The 19,413-nt window shown below is 41.7% G+C and overlaps 1 protein-coding gene across 1 annotated transcript; it reads left to right on the top strand.

The window, feature by feature from the left end:
- Positions 1–2,676: 2,676 nt before the first annotated feature.
- npffr2a (neuropeptide FF receptor 2a) lies at positions 2,677–17,307 on the top strand. The gene is made up of 3 exons (XM_080189636.1): positions 2,677–3,007; positions 13,515–13,614; positions 16,449–17,307. Exons 1-3 carry the CDS (start codon positions 2,680–2,682, stop codon positions 17,305–17,307), a joined length of 1,287 nt encoding a protein of 428 aa, XP_080045762.1. The 5' UTR covers positions 2,677–2,679.
- Positions 17,308–19,413: the final 2,106 nt, after the last annotated feature.

Below are 19,413 nucleotides of genomic sequence, written 5' to 3' on the forward strand. Positions count from 1 at the left end.
CCAGAATGACTTCAGAGCATAGTGGAGACTGGTATTCCTCAAGAATATTGAATGGCATCATTAAGATTTTTAAGATGATTAAAGGATTTGATTGGATTGTTAGAGACAAACTGTTTCCTTGGATGGGAAAGTCCAGAACAAGGGGACATGAGCTTAGAGTTAGGCCATTCACGGTAATGTCAGGTAGCACCTCTTCACACCAAGGGAAGTGAAAATCTGGAACAAATATTTTTGAGGCTATGTTGATTGGAAATTTCAAATTTTGAGATTGCTAGATTATTGTTACACAAGAATATTGAAAGTAAGGGAACCAGGGTGGATACTGTATGTGGAACTAAGGTATAGACTGTGATGTAACAGGCTCAGGGGCTGAATGGCCTACTGGAATCATAAAATCCCTACAGTGCAGAAGGGATTGGACCCATCGAGCCTGCGCTGACAACAATCCCACCCAGGCCCTAGCACCGTAACCCCACAGATTTACCTACAAAGGGGCAATTTAGCATGGCCAATCTGCATATCTCTGGACTGTAGCAGGAAACCAGAGCACCCAGAAGAAACCTGCGAAGACAAAGAGAAATCTTGCAACCGCCACACAGATGGTCACCCAAGGTCAGAACTGAACCAGTGTCCCTAGCGCTGTGAGACAGCAGTGGTAATCACTGTGCCACCATGCCTACTACTGCTCAGGCTGAAATAGTTAAAAATACACATAAAGTAGGTATACAATAGTGAACTCCCTGTTATTCGCACATCCAGAACCATGCTTCTGCTAAAATATAGCTTTGCAGAATTACCTGGACAAGGGCCAAAAGAAGCCGAGCTCACCAGTAACAGGCCTGGCCCTTAATTAGGGAACCTTGAATTTTAGTCATCAACTGTGAGCCAAATCTATCTGGAGCAGGTATTAAGTTACCAAACCTGCCAGATGAAGTTAACATGGTTCCAAAGTTACATAACAAGAGCTGCTATCTTAAAAAAAAGCAAAACACTGCAAATGCAGGAAATCCAAAATTAGGACAGAACTGATAGAAAACCTCAGCAGGTCAGGCAGCAGATGTGGAGAGAAGAGAATTAAAATGTTTCAGGTTGATGACCTTTCATCAGAACTGAGGAAAGATTTTTTTTAAATTACTTTTTCACCTGGAAAATGCTGGTAAGCATTTGTTGCCCATCCTTAATTGCCCTTTGAACTGAGTACTTGCTGGATAGAGGGCTGCCAAGTGTCAACCTAGACCAGACCAGGTAAGGATGGCAGATTTTTTTCCCTAAAGGACATTAGTAACCAGATGGGCCTAGATAGGCTACATAGAAAAGGCTTGCTTCCCCTAGCTGAGGGTCAGGTAGCAGGGGGAATAGATTTAGGGCAATTAGCAGATGGATTAGAGGGGACAGAAGGAAAACTTTTTCACCCAGAGGATGGTGGCTATTTGGAATTCACTGCCTAAGTTAGTGGTTGTGGCTAGAAGCTCAACACATTGAAAAGATACCTGGATCTACATCTGAAGTGCTGTAAGCTGCAAGACTATGGACCAGGTACAGGAAAATGGAATTACAATGAGCGATTGGTTTCTATTTCCCCAACTTTTTGGCTGGTATAGACATGATGGGCTGAGTGGCCTCTTTCTGTATCGTAATTTTGCTATGGTTCCCAGGGTAACCTGCGCCTCTGGATTCTGAATCCAGTGACATCACCATCATCTCCACCCTTGCCACCGTGATAGGGCAGAGGGTGGAAGATTAACTAAAAGATTTCATGATGCAGCAGCCGAAGAAAGTGGTAATGGAGAAACAAAGATTGTGTCCAAATGTGGCATGAATGGCTGCATAGGAACCATCTGTATCCAATATGAAGGAATAAAGAAAGGAACAAAATAAGACTAACACAGCAAAACTAAAAAAGAGAAACAAAAAACACATGGAACAAGAGGGGGAGGCAGAAGTTGTGACCTAAAGTTGTTAAACTCAGTGTTGAATCATTAAGGTGCTGTTCCTTGGGCTTGTGTTGAACTCCCTGGGAACACTGAGCAGGCTGTGGACAGAAAGGTCAGCATGGGAAGAAGGTGGAGAATTAAAATGACAAACAACCAGAAGACTGAACAAAGGTGTTCCACAAGGCAGCCATCCAGTCTGTGTTTGGTCATGCCAATGTAGAAGAGTCCACGTCATGAACGATGAATGCAGTGTATTGAATGAAAGATGTACAGGTAAGTTGCTATTACACTTGAAAGGAGTGTTTGGGGCTTTGGACAGTGAGAAAGAAGGAGGTGAAAGGAAAGGACTGCGTCTCTTTTCATGGAAAGGTGCCATAGGGAAGGGAGGCTGGTAGGGGTGACTGAGGGATGGTCCTTCTTGAATGCTGAAAGGGTAAGCAGGGAAAGATATGTATGGTGGTTCTGCTGGAACTTCAGGAATATTAAGAACACATTTCTGCCCTTGATTGGGCCATTCACTGGAATTCTACCACCTGTCCACCACAGAATTGCAGCAGGCAAGGGACAGAAAACAGAAATGTCCATTGACCTCGGGCGGGAATTTCTAGTCTCGCTCGAGCGATAGTGTGGGATTGAGCGATAACATAGGGTGAAGAAATAATCCTGAAGTTGTGGATGCATTAATGAAGCTGTGAAGTGATACATCACTAACTGTGTTCCTTTCTTTCATAATAGAGTCACAACAATGAACAAAGAACTGGATCAGAATCGCTCCTCCCAAGACTACCACTCGTTCTTTTTAAATGAATCAATTTCATATTTTCACCTTCAAAGCAACATTACCTATCTACCCTTTTACCAGCACACACCTTCAATTGCCACAGTCTTCATAATCTCATACCTTCTCATCTTCTTGCTCTGCATGCTTGGTAATGGACTGGTCTGTTTTATTGTGGTGAGGAACCGACACATGCGGACAGTCACCAACCTCTTTATCCTTAACCTTGCCATCAGCGACCTCCTAGTTGGGGTATTTTGTATGCCTACAACTCTTGTGGACAATATCCTGACAGGTAAGTGCAGGGATGCTGGTTATTTTTTTCCAATTAGCTTATTGTGAACATCATTCTGAGAATTTCAGGGAAGAGAGGATGCATGTGCTACAAAGTAGAACTATCCTCTCCAGTATTTCTTGTATAAATCCCAACTATTGAAGAAAAGTCCAAAATTTCTAATTCAATTTTGGGAGAAAAAAGTGTGCTCAAAGTGAAGTATAAGGTTTTAGGTAACTTTTTTAAAAATATTGTGAAATATGGAAGAATTTCCTGCTCTTTGCTCCACAGTGAGGTTAATCTTGACTTTGGCCAGAAGAGTAAAACAGAGTAAAGTAGATAATAGCTATCTAGAAAGGAAAACATAAAAATGGGGAAATATGAAAACTGGTCTGAACTGGTCTTGTATACCCTAAATGGAACACCTCCAAAAACTGGGAAATAAGAATACCAGTCCAAACTGTTTTTTCCCTATCGCAGCCCATACATTTTTCCTGACTTTTATTTCCATCAAAGACAAAATAGGAGAGATGTAGAATTAATTGCCAACTCATTATCACTTGTTTTACACAATTACGAGGCTGTCCAACACTGAAGGAATCAAATCAGGGACATATCGAATGTGAGACTAGGAGCGTGAGTGTGGGGGTGGTGCAGCAGTATACAACTCTCCCTGGTGGCTATTGGCACAGTACACAGACGCACAAAAAACAAACAGAAGCAAATGCACAGGGATTCCCAGGTTGTCTTCCATAGGCTGTCCTCAAAATAAGGGACAAAGGATTTGGGGACACATGGCACACAGTAAAAAACAAGTGACAATCCCTTACAAAATGAACAGATGGTCATCGCATTCAAATGAGTTTTAACGCAAACTGCAGCACACATTTTTATTTTCTATAGCAAGTTATCCAAAACTGACAATTTTAGCACCATACTGGCAAATATTTGGCATGATTGCTCAAATGCATTGCAATTATCACCTACAGCTTTTGGAGAGTTGATGTCTTCAGTGTCACATTCTGTGATGGATGCAAACTACACTACCAGAGATGCTGATACAGTGATCTCAATTAGTTCTCAATATGTCGCTCCACAACCATAGGTTAAGTACCTATGGTTTTGGAGTGACATATTGAGTTTAACTCAGTACAAAACTCAACCAAAATTAACAGTAACTGCAGAACTGATAAGATTAGTAAATCTGAACAGACTTTAGCAATAATTATTTTGCATACAGCATGTTTCTGGTTGGATGACCATGCTGCTAATAAAGGAAAGGTGTACATGTATACAGCATCTTTCACATTTTCAGCTTGTCCTAAATTATTTGGCCATCAGTGAAATACTTTTGAATGGAGGGAAACACAACAGTCAATTTACACTCAGCACACAGACAGCAATGTGACGATGAACAAATCTTTTTCAAACAATGCTGTGGGATTTTTGACATTGAAGAGAGGCACAATCTCAGTTTAACAATGTCACCTAAAATCTCCAACAGTGTGTTGCTTCTTCAGTACAGCATAAGTGCCAACCTAAGTTTGTGTGGAAATATAGGACTTTACACCGACGGATTGATTTTTGGACTATATGTGTACACAGTGAGCATTCAAAATCAGAAAGGTGATGCCGACAAAAGCAATTGCAAGTAATAAAAATATTTTTCAGAAATGTGAACAACAGTTGAAGTCCTGTCACTGGGACTGAAAGCAAGGGCCAGCCCTGCTTCAGACAGCAGTGAGACCAGAGGTGGTAGTCAACTATATGTCCACTGCCAGGGCTGCCATCCCACTTGTGGACAGTGGCCCTCCCCAAAAGCTGCTGGTCCAAGCAGAAGGCAACAGGTCAGCAGTACCACCGCGAGCAGTACATATTTCTGAGTCTGCAGCTGCATGGAGGGTGTGCCTCAATGGCTGGGAAAGAAGGGTAAATGGGATTGAGAGACACCAGGACCAGGCAGCTAAGCCCCAGCAATCAGGCAGCAGGGGGTGGATTGGGTATTGTGAGGCACAGACAACACCATTGCTGTGGGGGCTGCCATCACCAACAGTGCGGGGCAGGCAGTTCTCTGTGTATCATGGTGTCTCTAAGTCCCCACCCTGGAGGTGGGGGATCACCATGTTTCACTGGGTGGTCTCAGCATATAGTGGCGACCCCCTCAGATGTGGGTAAAAATACCTATAAAAGAAGGCACTGTCCCTTAACTGGCCAAATAGTCAGTCACTTGATCAGCAAGACCCGCACAATCAATAAGACGACACTTTGGCCTGAGTGAGACAGAGAACAAGGAAGTACATTTGGGACAAAAACAGAAAATGCTGGATAAACTCAGCAGGTCTGACAGCATCTGTGGAGAGAGAACAGAGCCAACATTTCGAGTCTGGATGACCCTTTGCATCCAATTCCCAAATATCCTAGTTCTGACAAAATAGGAATTCAGTACAGAGGGGAAAGAGGTGTTCTTTTGCTTTTTATTTGTTAACTCTGTCTTCAAGAAATCATCTATATTGTCCTATCTTGCTGCAGAAGGAGAGGCAGGTTATTGATGAGTATTTCAGCTGCTGTGAGGCAGCAGTGGGGGAATAAAAACGACCGTGATGTCACAGGAAACTAATAAGTTGATTGGCCAGTGAGTGCTGAATGTAAGGGGCAATGTGTGAAAAAATAGCATCTGGAATAAGGAAAAGTTAAGGCCAATATAGAAAGGTAACACACGTAATGCAAAGTGGAATAAAGTTTACATCAGAGAAGTAAAGTTGAGACAGGGCAGGACAGCTTAGTCAAGTGGAATGTGTGTCCTGTATTATGTGTGAAATCATTGTCTCTACTGATGTCCCAGATGATCACATGTGTGGAAAGTGCTGCCAGCTGCAGAAAATTTGAGTTCTGGGTTTCAGAGCACAGCAGCAGCTTGAGTCACTGGTATATCTGCGAGGCTGGGAGCCACATGGATAGCACATTCAGAGACGTGGTCACACCGCACCTTAAAGGCCTGGAGGCAGTGAGGGAGTGGGTGGCCATCAGGCAGTCCAAGAGAACTAGGCAAGTGGCACAAGAATGCCCTGGATTCTCACTCAGAAATCGATTTTCCATTTTGGAAGCCGGTGAGGACGCTGATTCCTTAGAGGAGAGCAGTCAGAAGTAAGTTTGTGCACCACAGTGGCTGTACAGGAGGGGACAAAAGAGAAAGGAAGAGAAATAATAATAATGAATACATTAGTGAGGGAAACAGAAGGCCATAGATGTGACACCAGGATGGTATGTTGTGTGCTCGGTACCAAGGTCAAGGATGTCACAGAGCAAGGGGAGGGTGAACAGTAATCTCCAGGTTATTCCCATTGTCATGTGCAAGTGAGTACAGAAGTAGGAGGATAAGTGCAGGAGGGAGGGCTTTAGATTCCTGGGACAGGCTGTCGGGAAAATTGTACAAGCTGGATGGATTACATCTGATCTGGGACTGTGTTCCTTGCTGAGTGTCAGCCAGAGCTGTTGTGAGGATTTTAAACTAACTTGGCAGAGATGGAAACAAAGAGGAAATTAGAGAAGAAAGCTAGGATGCACAAAACGCTGTGATGAACATATAGCACTAGCATAGGAAATAGTAAGTTAATGGGTGGAGTTGGAGTAAGGGGGAAAAAATGAAGCTTAAATCTGGGTTACCCTGCATGTATGTGAATCACGAAGTATAGTAAATAAGACTGGGGAGTTACAGGTGCAGATTACCGTGTGGAAATGTGATGTTGTGGTGATAACTGAGTCCTGGCTCAAGGATGGCAGGCCTGGGTATTAAATATCCTTGGGTACAAAGTGTTCTGAAAGGATAGAAAAGGAAGAAGAGGAGGAGGGTGGTGGTATTGGTTATGGAGAGCACTGCAGTGCTGAAGAGAAAGAATATCCCAGAGAGTTCAAGGACAAAATTGATAGAGCTAACAAAACAAAAAGAATACGATTACATTGCTATAGACCACCAATTAGTAGGAAAAGTGTAGATAAACAAAACTGCAGAGAAATTAGAAGTGCAAACATACAGTAATTATAATGGGGGACTTTAATTACCTAAATGTAGTCTGGGACAATGATAGGATGGGGGTGGGGGGGGGGAGGGGGGGGGGGGGAATAAAGTTCCTCAGGTGTGTTCAGAAGAAGTTTCTTTCAGTTCAACAAGAAAGATGCACTGCTGGACCTAGTTCTTGTAAATGAGATGAGTTAAATAGATCATGTGTCAGTGGAGGAATATTTAGGAAACAGGGATCAGACTATCATAATGTTTAGGATGATGACTGAAAGGACAAGAGGCAATCCAGAGCAAGAGTAATTAATGGGGGAGAATTGACTTCAATGAGACAGAAATGGAGCTGGGCCATTAAACTACGACAAAACATCAGCAAGAAAAACTAACTGAACAATGGGCTACTTACAAAACAGAAATGATCCAGACGCAGACAAGGTATAGAAACTTAGAAGATAGGAGCAGGAGGAGGCCATTTGGCCCTTCGAGCCTGCTCCACCATTCATTACAACTATGGCTGATCATCCAATTAATAGTCTAATCCTGCCTTTTCTCCACAACCTTTGATCCCATTCCCTCAAAAGGCAAATGTAAAGCAAGGTACCAGAACTTCCGAGATGAAAAAGGAAATAGAAATTAAGATCAGGAAGAAGTGTGCTTATGACTGGTGCCAACTAAAAAATACATTTGGGAACCAAGAGGTTGATACAAAAGGTTAAATCATGTGGAATCAAAGGTGAACTAGCTAGATGGATTCAGAACTGGCTTGGCCATAGAAAACAGAGGATAACAGTGGAAGGGTGTTTTTCCTGAGTGGAGGTCTGTAACTAGCGGTGTTCTGCAGGGATCGCTGCTGGGACCTCTGTTGTTTGTAATGTATATTAATGACTTGGAAGAAAACGTAACTGGTCTGATTAGCAAGTTTGTGGATGATACTAAAATTGACAGAGTTGCAGATAATGATGAAGATTGTCAGGGAATACAGCAGGATATAGATAGGCTGGAAAATTGGGCAGAGAAATGACAGATGGAACTTAATCTGGACAAATGCAAGGTGATGCATTTTGGTAGATCCAATTCAAGTGGGAGCTATAAAATAAATGGCAGAACCATCAGGAGCATAGACACACAGATCTGGGTGTGCAGATCCATAGATCCTTAAAAGTGGTAGCACTGGTGGAAAAGGTGGCGAAGATAGCATGTGGCATGCTTGCCTTCATCAACCGGAGCATCGAGTATAAAAGTTGGTGAATTATGTTGCAGTTATATAAAATGTTGGTTAGGCCACATTTGGAACACAGTCTCAAATTCTGGTAGCCACATTTGCAGCAGGACGTGGTGGCTTTGGAGGGAGTACAAAAAATGTTTACCAGGATGTTGCAATATTCCAAATATGGCCTAACTAAAGTTTTATACAGATGTAACAAAACTTGCCATATATATTAATGATCTAGGTGTTAGTGTGCAGGGGACAATCTCAAAGTTTGTGCATGAGACAAAACTTGAAAGCATTGTAAACTGTGAGGAGGACAGTATAGAACTTCAGAGGGACAAATACAGGTTGGTGGAGTGGGCAGATAGATGATAAGACCATAAGAAATAGGAGTAGGCCATTCAGTCCTTCGAGCCTGCTCTGCCATTTAATAAGATCATGGCTGATCTAATACTCGCTAAGTCTACTTCCCTGCCTTATCTCCATAGCCCCCATTTTCTCTCCTGTGGGGGTAAGATTTTCTTCAGGAGCCTTGTTGTTCCGTTGGCATTGCAATTTCTTAATGTTCATGTCCATTGTCAATATAATAGAGTCCTTAGCAAAGAGATATTTTCCACTCCAATCCCAGCATTAGACAGTGTTGTATGATTTACACATATCCAGGTGAATGATTTGGAGTGATAACCAGCCTATTGATTTTGTGCTCTGCAGCTCTTGCGGAGATAGGAGACATTCCTCACTACACTCTGTCTCCCTGCCTTATCCCCATTAATTCCTTCATTGATTAAAAACCTATCAATCTCAGCCTTGAACAATTTGGAAAAGGGTGCAGGAGCAGAGGGACCTGGGTGTATCTGTGCATGGATCATTGAAGGTGACCAACCAGATGGAGAGAGCAGTTAGTAAAGCATATCGTATCCTGGACATTATTAATAGGGACATAGAGTAGAGTACAAGAGCAAGGATGTTAAGCTGAAGTTATACCAGACACTAGCTGGACCTCAGCTGAATATTGTGCACAGTTCTATCTGCCACACTATAGAAAAGGTATTGGAGAAAATGCAGAAGTTTACAAGAAAGATTCCAGCGATGAAAAATTATGAGAATAGATTAAAAGTTTTGGACTGTTCTCCTTGGAGAGAAGACAGCTAAGAGGAGATTTATAGCAATGTTCCAAAATCATGAGGAGGCTGAACGAAGTAAATAGGGAGAAACTATTCCCACTCGTTAAAGATCCAAGAATGAGAGGTCACAGATTTATAGTGATTTGCAAAAGGAGGAAATGTGATATGAGAAAAACTTTCATACACAAATGGTTGAGGTCTGGAAGTGTGGTGGAGGCACATTCAATTGATTTTGCGAATTGGACAGGCAATGTGGCTGCCAACTCTCCCACCACTGGCAAAATGGCATGATGGAGGGTAAATATTGGGCATGCCCTTTCAACACCTTTGAGTGCCATTGATGCCAGCCTTCTCACCTCACTACCCAAAAGCCTGGTAAAACTCCAGCAGTAGTTTCAGCATATGGTTTAACAAATCAGAGAGGTGATTGGTTTCTTTATTCTAAGTAATGTGGCTGTTAATTTGACTTAATATTGTCACATGTATTAGTATATAGTGAAAAGTATTCTTTCTTGCGCGCTATATAGACATTGAGGAGGAAAGGAGAGAGTGCAGAATGTAGTGTTATGGCCATAGCTAGGGTGTAGCGAAAGATCAATTTAATGCAAGGTAGGTCCATTCAAAAGTCTGACGGCAGCAGGAAAGACGGTGTTCTTAAGTCGGTTGGTATGTGACCTCAGGCGTTAGAGCCACCCTACCCTTACTGTCAACCCCCCTAGACCCCTCATCTCCCCAAACCCTACACTCCTATATGACTTACCTGTGACCTGGATCACTCTGTAATCCTGGACTCTGGGACTTGTCCATTAGCTATTGCATCCCCAATAATGCTGCTGTGTGTAAGAGCTGGCAGCTTCTGATTGACCAGCACTTCTTGGAAGGCAAGACTCCCCACCCCCAGGATGGCCCCACCACCTGCTTGGCACGCGGTTTGGTGGACCTTTCTGGAAAGAGGCAGTGCGAACTTTTCACCAGCCTTCCAATCAGCAGGCAAGCCCTTTCTAAAACCTCAACAAGGTCCGCCTTCAGATACTGGTTCTTGTGTTGTTGTAGAATTGGTTCTGTCCGATCCCAAACTCTCACAATGCTCTAGGCCTGCAATCTTATCAACATTAAAAATTTTCAAGGGTTGGGATTAATTCCATGTCCCAACCCCACACATTCCTGAGTGAGCCCTGAGATGCAATCTTACAGGAGATGGACAATTAAAAGGCTACCTTCCCATTCACCATCCAAGTAAGGATGGTGGGCTGGTTTCCAGATAAGAGATTCAGTAGGAGAGCGCACAACATTGGATGGATGCCCCACCACAAGAACTGGGCACTGCTGAGGCAGGTGGAAAATACAAGCATGCCTCAAAATGGAGGCGCTCTTGTAAACTTTCTGAAAATTTTAAAATAAGGAAGACCCACAGCTCTTAACACCATCAGTGTGGTGGGAACCCCGTCCATATAAAAGGCTATGAGTAAGGTTGCAACCTTTTCATTCTTGCAGCATATTTATTGGCCCATTGAGAGGAGACACTGATGGCTCACGCTCCTGCTGCAGGGAGGCTCAGTTGCTGATGGCTTCCAGAAATAGGATGGGATTGGTCCACTATCTGTGAAACTCACCTGAGGTCAGGACAGTGTCCCAACACACAAGTATCTGAATTTCCACACGTTCTCCCAACCTCCAAAGCCACTGCCTGAGGACTGGGCAGATTCTGCCCCATACCCTGTGTAAGTACTTGCACTAGATTTCTGTATTCCTGGATTAAAATGACCTCCAACCTTTATTCTAAATTTACTAAAACATCCACAACATGCCTTTGAGTATCTTTTGTCACATTATATGCAACAGAGACAGCATTATAGAAAAATGCTATTTACATTTACATTATATTCCCACAATGACAAATAACTGAGACAATTAATGATGGGTTCAGGGCAAACAATCAGTCTTTATAGGCATCACTCATTATTTATAGTTACTCAGTTCTAAGTGGCAGACTCCTCTGTGTTATCCAGACCAATATGAAATGTTTTCTGCAAGAAAATGGTTGCTCTGCTGCAATGTTTTCCTTTTAAAAGACATACTATGAGATTATAATCCTAAAGCTCCCGTTCTGATGGTCACCAGAATGTACTTGCACACCATGATTTCTGGTCTTTCCACAGCTTCCAACACCTCCCCTACATAGGTTGCATGATCCAATAAACTCACATTCATATCACTAAACACAGTTTTGATTGTGTATCTCTGCTGATGGTGCAGTCTGATCATTGTGCGATATCTGTGGAAGGTCCTACTTGTGACCTTGGACACTGAGACATCATTGCACAGAAAATTACTGAACAGTTCGTTCACTGCATTGCCTAAATAACCTCAGCTTAAACAAGATACAATCATAGTAACTGGCATTTCATGATATGCATGTCTACAGAAGTTTCTCAATTGTAAATTGGACTTGTATAAGTTATAATTCGTGCACAGTCAAAATCAGAGGGTGGGATTTTCCAGTCCTCCATACCAGCAGGACCTTCCGGTCCCACTCATGTGAATACAGATTTCAATGGTTCGCCAGCCCCACTGTGGGTAAATCACTGCATGAAGGCTTTAAAAATTAGGGACTAAATGTCGTGGCGGGCAGGAAATTCAGAATGATTCCCTCTGGGCAGTGAGGCAGGTGAACACATGCCACCCTCCATTTTCCAGTTCATTAGTTATGCATCAGCAGGGAGGTCAGTACATTCCGAGGTGATCCATCCAATGGTACCTTCACTTATTAGGCTCATTCTCACCCTGGACCTGCCACCCTACTACATCTCGTTGCTTGCTGTGACTGTCATTCTTCCTGCCTACAATCAGTACCCCAAGCCCCATGCTGGATAACCCTCCGCCACTGTTCCTCGTCCCCACAACCTGAATGGACAGTCCTCCTTCCCTGGAAGAGCCTTCCCGCACCCTACCCCATCAGCCTGCCTTGCGTTCCCAGCCTTGGAGCTGCCTGTGGGCTTGAAATTTTGCATAACACTGTACATTCCTCAAAATTGTTGATGAAGTGTAGCTTGCCAGGTGCATGCCACTTATGTACAGTTGCGGAAAAGACCATTCTAATTCTCCATTGGCTGGGTGCTTAATTTGGAGGGTGAACATAATTCCAGCGAGTTGGCCTTTTAATGAGTACTCATGAGATGGAAATGAATGCAAATGTGGTTCCTAACATAGATCAGAAGGAAGTTCGACCTGCCTACCATCAAAGTCAGGAGAACAAAATTCTAAGCTGATTTTTTACCAGCAGAAAACTGGCTTCTTCCATCTTGTCAAATTTAGTGCCCCCACCCGCCACAATTCCCGTCACTGATAGGAACAAAAAATTCCATCCAGAGACTCTGCTCGAAATCCATTCAAGGACTCAGTTCCTAGAATTCCACTGAAAGTTCCTCATGAGTGACTACATTTGACCAATGCTATTTTCCAGTGTGTTTTCTTAGCTATGACAGTACTAAGCTCTGTGCTGAATCTGTAATGCAGTTTCTCCACAGGAGTGGACTTGGTGCAGTCGGCCATCTAATTGGCCAGGTAGGCTGTTATGTTCATTTTCAGGGCTGGATCTTAGTCTTATTTAGCTGACAACAACATTAGGCTGTCCAGCAGGCAGGCTTCGGGAACTTATGAATGTAGTTATGGGGGTGGTGTGTGGGAGGGGCGTCAGATCACTGGATGGTGTGGTAACAGGCCAGTCTGGGTAAGTAGTCAAGCTCATCTGTTCTTTAGCTGGGCTGCCTACCAGATGTGCCCCACATGCTTCATCAATATTGTTGAAACATGGCAAGTAAGGTGGCAAAGAACTCTCTTTTCTCTTTCAAGGGGCTTACTGCTAGGTTCTCTCTTTTCCCGATGGTGAGATTTGTGATGTAGGGGGATAGGGTGTTTATTGCACACTGGGACATTGGGAGTCAGCTCCTTCACTAAAATCATTTACCTGTACAAGTCTGGATTATCGCAGCATTTATTCTTCTCAAATTAGAATCCAACATTTTAATTAACCAGGACGGCATATCTCTTCGAAATGTGATAAGATTTGGGTTGAAAAATAAATTAGTAGTTGTTAGTCTTTCTGTACAGAATTAATCTCCAATCATGTTTGCTATTTCTCCCTAGATTGAATGACTTGAAGTGTGCTCTGTTTTACAGGATGGCCCTTTGGAAACTTTGTTTGCAAGATAAGTGGCCTGGTTCAAGGAATCTCTGTTTCAGCCTCAGTTTTTACCCTAGTTGCAATTGCAGTGGACAGGTAGGTGAACATGGAAAATTTGGTGCACATGGCTCAATTGACCTCCATGAACCATCACTGGTATTAAATTGAGAATAGAGTATACAATATAGAACTGAGTTTGAAAACTCAAAGAAAGACTTGGAAAAAGGCAAATTACTACTAATGCTGGAAATCTGAAAAATAAGCAAAAATTGTTGGAAAAACGCAGCAGCATATGTGGAGAGAGAAACAGTTAATATTTTGAGTTCAATATCACGCCCCTTCAAAACTGAACATTTATGCAAAAAATGTTTGCTTTGATTTAGTAATTTTCACATTCTCAGAATATGGCTAAGTGTTTTACAGCCAATGAAATACTTAAAAACCAAGTTACTGTTGTAAAATGAGAAGTATGACAGGCAATTTGCATTCAACAATGAGATTTCGACCACATGATCTGTTTTAATGTTGTTTGATGCTAAAATGATCGCCTGGACCATTCTGCTTTTCAAAAAGTGCCAGGGTATCTTTTACACCAACTCAAGAGGGAAAAGAATGTCTCCATTAAAAGCACATCCTGAAGTCAACATTCCTTCAGTATTGCACTGATGTATCTGCCTAGATTTTCTGCTCGGGCCCCTGGATTGGAATTTGAATCAATAGCCTCCCATTACATTTGGAAGAGTGTTAGCCAATGTTTCTCAACCAACAGTATTAGAGCAGATTACCTGGTCGATAAGTCATTGTTGTTTGTGGAATCTTGCTGTGTATGAATGAACAGTTGCATTTCCTACGTAACATCAATGACTACACTTCAAGAATACATACTTAAGAGGCTCTGAAATCCTTTAAAGATGTAAGTTGATACATAAATGCAAGCTCTTTCTTTTATCCTTTTAGGATTCATATTTTATAAGCACAGAATATCCTACCTGGATATCTCGAAGAGACATACCTTCAGTCAGGTTCACAATAGAAGCTGTTGTGGGAATGTTGATGTGCCAGACAGACCAGTGTGAATCATTCCAGTGTTGTCTCCGTTTTGACACTTCGGGATATTTGCAGCCAGGATGTCTTGTGCCTTTGATAATAGCAGTTTCACTACTGTGTTAGGGACAGGAACCTGGTTGGAGGGATTCAGACATAAAGTTCCCCAACATTCTAAAAGGACCAGAATTCATGAAATTTTTATGCCCATTTTCATCCATTTCCCTTTAAGCAATTACATATCCTTAGTTTTGATTAGCTCACAAGAATGTCATGCCTTTTCCCATGAGGCATCAATAGTGCAGGTCATTTATTGAACTAATATTCATGAAATGTTGTGAGCCCAGCCCATGTTGTGCTAACAGGTCCATGTGAGCAAGCAGCATTGCAGGTTCCACTAAATATTCTGACCCAACAGAGGATCTGTGCCTTCCTGGCTGCTAACCTCAGCAAATCTGGGCAGTGACATGGCCATATCATTTACATCACTAACGTCCTGCTGTGACCAGACTTATTGCTGACTGCATCTCTCTGCGGGATAAGTGGAGTGTTACACAGTGTCTTTTGTCTTGCAATGATAAAAAAAAGGTTTTATTAAAATAGGTGCAGGTTTGCAACGAACCATGACAAGCCTAAGAGAATATTGGAGCTGCCCTTCCAATGTTCAATATCGCAAATGCTAATCCATTATCGTTCTTCTGCACAATTTGAGACCTTATTATTTGATATTTCTAGTCCAATTCCTTCCGCTGTCTAATTGCTGGTATTTACAGCTTTCCTGAAATATAAAATTGTTTTTTCACCGCAGCTTATAATGCCTGTATAGGAAGAAATTATTCCCATTGCACTAGAGACTGGTGTGCACTATTGATACAATTTAGAATTTGATAAATTTTGAATCATGGTTTGATTACATTTTTTTAAAGTTTATTTATTAGTCACAAGTAGGGTTACATTAATATTGCAATGAAATTACTGTGAAAATCCCCTAGTTGCCACACTCTGGCACCTGTTCAGGTACACTGAGGGAGAATTTAGCATGGCCAATGCACCTAACCACAACATCTTTGGACTGCGGGAAGAAACTGGAGCGCCCGGGGGAAACCCACATAGATACAGGGAGAACATGCAAACTCCACAGACACAGTAACCCAAGCTGGGAATCAAACCCAGGTCCCTGGCACAGTAAGGCAGCAGTGTTTGGAACCTGTGTCCCCTGAATGGGGGAATTTATGATTTTACTAATTTCAATTGATGTCTAGTTTTAGACATTTTCAGATAAAATTTAGATTCTCCCCCAGAATCTTACGCAATTCTGCTTTACATGAAAGAGTTGGCCAAGCTATAAGGCTTTGTTGTCAATTGGAGGGGGTAGAATTGGTCATATGTGAGTACCCTTTGTGAACCATTTCATAGCATTGTGTTACCATGTGAGTATCCCCCATCCTTTCCCGCTGTAAAGCAGCCTCAGATTTTGATGCTACCCCACAAATGTCTTCTTAACCTAAAGATGAAGTTCGAATTCTTGCTCTCAGTATTTTTCAGAAGTAGGGTCCAATGTTTTTCAACAACTTTATTTTTTTTAAACACTGTGGTAGAAGTATTATCATTGCAATATAAGCAACCCTGGCAACTTTGGAGCATAATCATGTCAGTGAGCTCAATTAAAAATAGATTTTCACGGTAATTACATTGCAGTATTAATGTAAGTCTACTTGTGACACCAATAAATAAACTTTAAACTTTAAAAATAAATAAATTCATTTTAGCAGCTTCCTTGGAATTTGCCAGTCCGACACACTCCTATATAAATTTGTTTCTCAAATATACAAATCATGGATATTGAATATTAAACAAATGTACTCTTTTCATTATCTATTTTGCAGGTTCAGGTGTATCGTATACCCTTTCAAACAAAAACTTAATATGGCTGTTGCAACAATCATCATTGTTGTTGTATGGGTTCTTGCTGTTTCAATAATGTGTCCTTCAGCAATCATGCTACAAGTAGCCAGACTGCCTGACACCATAAGGATTTTCAAAAGTATTAACAAAAGTTATCCTTGCTATCAATGCTATGAAGCATGGCCAAATCCAAAAATGAGAAAAATTTATACCACAGTGTTATTTTCCAACATTTACTTGGCTCCTCTGTCACTCATAGTTATTATGTATGCACGGATAGGAATTGCATTGTTTAAAACCAGCATACCTGTTGGTGAAGGGTCTCACCAGGAAAATGGCTGCACTGTACCAAAGAAAAAGCAGCGGGTGATCAAGATGTTAGCCACTGTAGCCCTGCTTTTCACCTTGTCATGGCTCCCACTCTGGACTCTGATGATGCTGTCTGACTATGCAAGGCTCTCGCACAGTCAGTTGCGAATAATTAATTTGTACATCTATCCCTTTGCCCATTGGTTAGCTTTCTGCAACAGCAGTGTCAACCCTATCATCTATGGATACTTCAACAAGAATTTTCGGCGAGGGTTTCAGGCTGCCTTCAAGTTCCAGCTATGCTATTCGGAGGTCAAGCACCGGGAGACCTATTCTCATCGGATTTCCAACAAATTCATTTTAACAGCACAGAACAAAATCGGGCAAGATCCTGTGACTAGCAACTCGGAGGCTGTAGATGATTGTAGCACAAGTCGAGGAGACAAAAATGCCTGTAGACAGAGTGAAAACCTTGTCCTTGAAGAGTTAGACAAAAGAATAATAAAAAGCGTTCATAAAGTTTCAATCTAAAATGATTGCGCAAAGTTGAAAATCATCACAGAGCATATAACCCATTTTACATGGGTTAAACAAGCCCAACTAGACAAAAAAACATGACTTGTAAATGTGTACAAGAAAATGAAGCATAAGTGACAAACAATGCTTTAGTTTCGCGATTGGGTTCCTGGGGTTTGGATAGTTTTTGAGAAAGTATGACCATTCCAGAAGACAGAGTGAGAATCTAGTGTTGGCAAAAGTGAAACATTAGTAAAGGAAAGACCAAGTCGGAGAAAGTTTGGATCGGTGCACCATATCAGAAACTGGATTGGGGGAAATGACAGCATCATGCAGGATTGCAGTGAACAAAGAGATGGCTATGCCCCTCTTCTGAATTATGATTAATTATGGATATTGTTATTCATGTTGTGATTTAAAGATTAAGCATTGGAGGTTAATCAACAGAAATTCATTTGTTTGAGGCTTTGCTCTTATACATGTTTCTCTAGATGGTGGCATTCACCTATATAAAAGTAAAGTCACTTGACTTCTCCCTGTCCGACTCCATCTACCCTTGGTAATTGCCAGCTTTTTGATCTCCTTTTCCACTCCAGCAATGCAGCAAAACCACAGTTTTTATTAGTAGAATCTTGCAATACAGAAGAGACCATTTGGCCCATCGAGTCTGCTTCGACTCTCTGACAGAGATCTTACCCAGACCCTCTCCCTATCCCTATAACCCCACACATCTACCATGGCCAATCTACCTAATCCACACATCTTCAAACTGTGGGAGGAACCGGAGCACCCAGAGGAAACCCACACAGACATGAGAGGAACATACAAACTCTACCCAGGCAGACAGTCACCCGAGGCTGCAAATGAACCCTGGTGCTGTAAGGCAGCAATACTAATCACTGTGCCACCGTGCTGTCCATGTGAGAGCAAGTTCAGAGAAAAAAAGATTGAAAATGGATAAAAAATGCCACTATAATGATTTTATTAGTTGTTCCCTATTTGAGGAAAGGCATCTTCTGAAGAATATTTAAACACAGTAGTTGATGCCTTCTCAGTAGGACTCTCGTATACTTTTTGTTTTCTAGCTGTCTCTAGCTTCTTTATTGTTCTTTATGTATGTTTTCCCCTTTCTTTTGGCTTCCATGCAGGTAGACATACATGAATAATTGGACAATAAAAGCACCAACCTTCATCTGGTCTTCTATCTACCATGCTGTAGTAATATGATGTAGTTATTGATTAATCATAGCAATTGATCTTGATCAATTGGTCTGCAGTAGTCCCAATCCTGATATGAGCAAAATTCTGGTGCTAGAGACTCATACACCAAGCTATAGTGTTCCATTAACTACATGGCATACTCTGCCTGCCTTTCTACACTTTTTGTCTGTAAATTTCTCTTTCCCTTTCCCTTCATTTCTCACTCTGGTTCCATTCTGAACGTATTTTTCCTCTGAACTTACACTCAAGTTTATTTGTAAAATCATTATGATTACAGCTGCCTACGCTGGATCCAGTTCTTTGGCCTGAATACAAATTCTAATCCTATTTCTCTGCAAATTCCTTCCCATATTCTTTTCAATTGCTCTTTTTCTAATACTTATTCAGTTGCGATTTAAATTATGTTGTCAGGAGGTGCTTGTGGTAAAACACTTCATATTCTATTAACCTTCTGTATGAAAAAGATCTCATAACTTGCCCTTTAATTTTTCGGTAATTATATTCAAGCCATGCCTTTTTCCAGCTAGCGGAAACACCTTTTACTGTTTATCACTTGAAACGTTTCCTAATTTTGAAAACTTCCATTAATCCTCCTTGATCTTCTATGCCCAGAGCAAAAAACTTTAAATAAAAATCTCATTGTCATCCTTGTAAAATTCTATTCAATTCTCCAATTATCTCCACCTCCGTCATACTTGACTTGACAGTGCAACTTTCCATACCAGCACTTCTGATACGTCTGGCTTTTTTCCTGGATTCTCATTGACAGCCCTTCAATCGTAGCCTTCCATTACCCACACTTCTGTTTTCATCCCTTCCCCACACCCAGAATCATGATCAGACTCCTCAAACCTTACCTATGTCTCCCCAAATGTCAGATTCAACAGATCATTTCTGCCA

Source organism: Carcharhinus amblyrhynchos, chromosome 5 (genome assembly GCF_965287045.1).
Source record: "Carcharhinus amblyrhynchos chromosome 5, sCarAmb.v2.hapA, whole genome shotgun sequence".
Lineage (NCBI taxonomy): Eukaryota > Metazoa > Chordata > Chondrichthyes > Carcharhiniformes > Carcharhinidae > Carcharhinus > Carcharhinus amblyrhynchos.

Excerpts from the sequence above, each read along its gene's own strand:
- npffr2a (XM_080189636.1), top strand. The coding sequence starts at position 2,680 with ATGAACAAAGAACTGGATCAGAATCGCTCCTCCCAAGACTACCACTCG. Across the intron at positions 3,008-13,514 it reads TGTGGACAATATCCTGACAG|GATGGCCCTTTGGAAACTTT; the intron begins GTAAGTGCAGGG and ends TCTGTTTTACAG. Across the intron at positions 13,615-16,448 it reads GTTGCAATTGCAGTGGACAG|GTTCAGGTGTATCGTATACC; the intron begins GTAGGTGAACAT and ends TCTATTTTGCAG.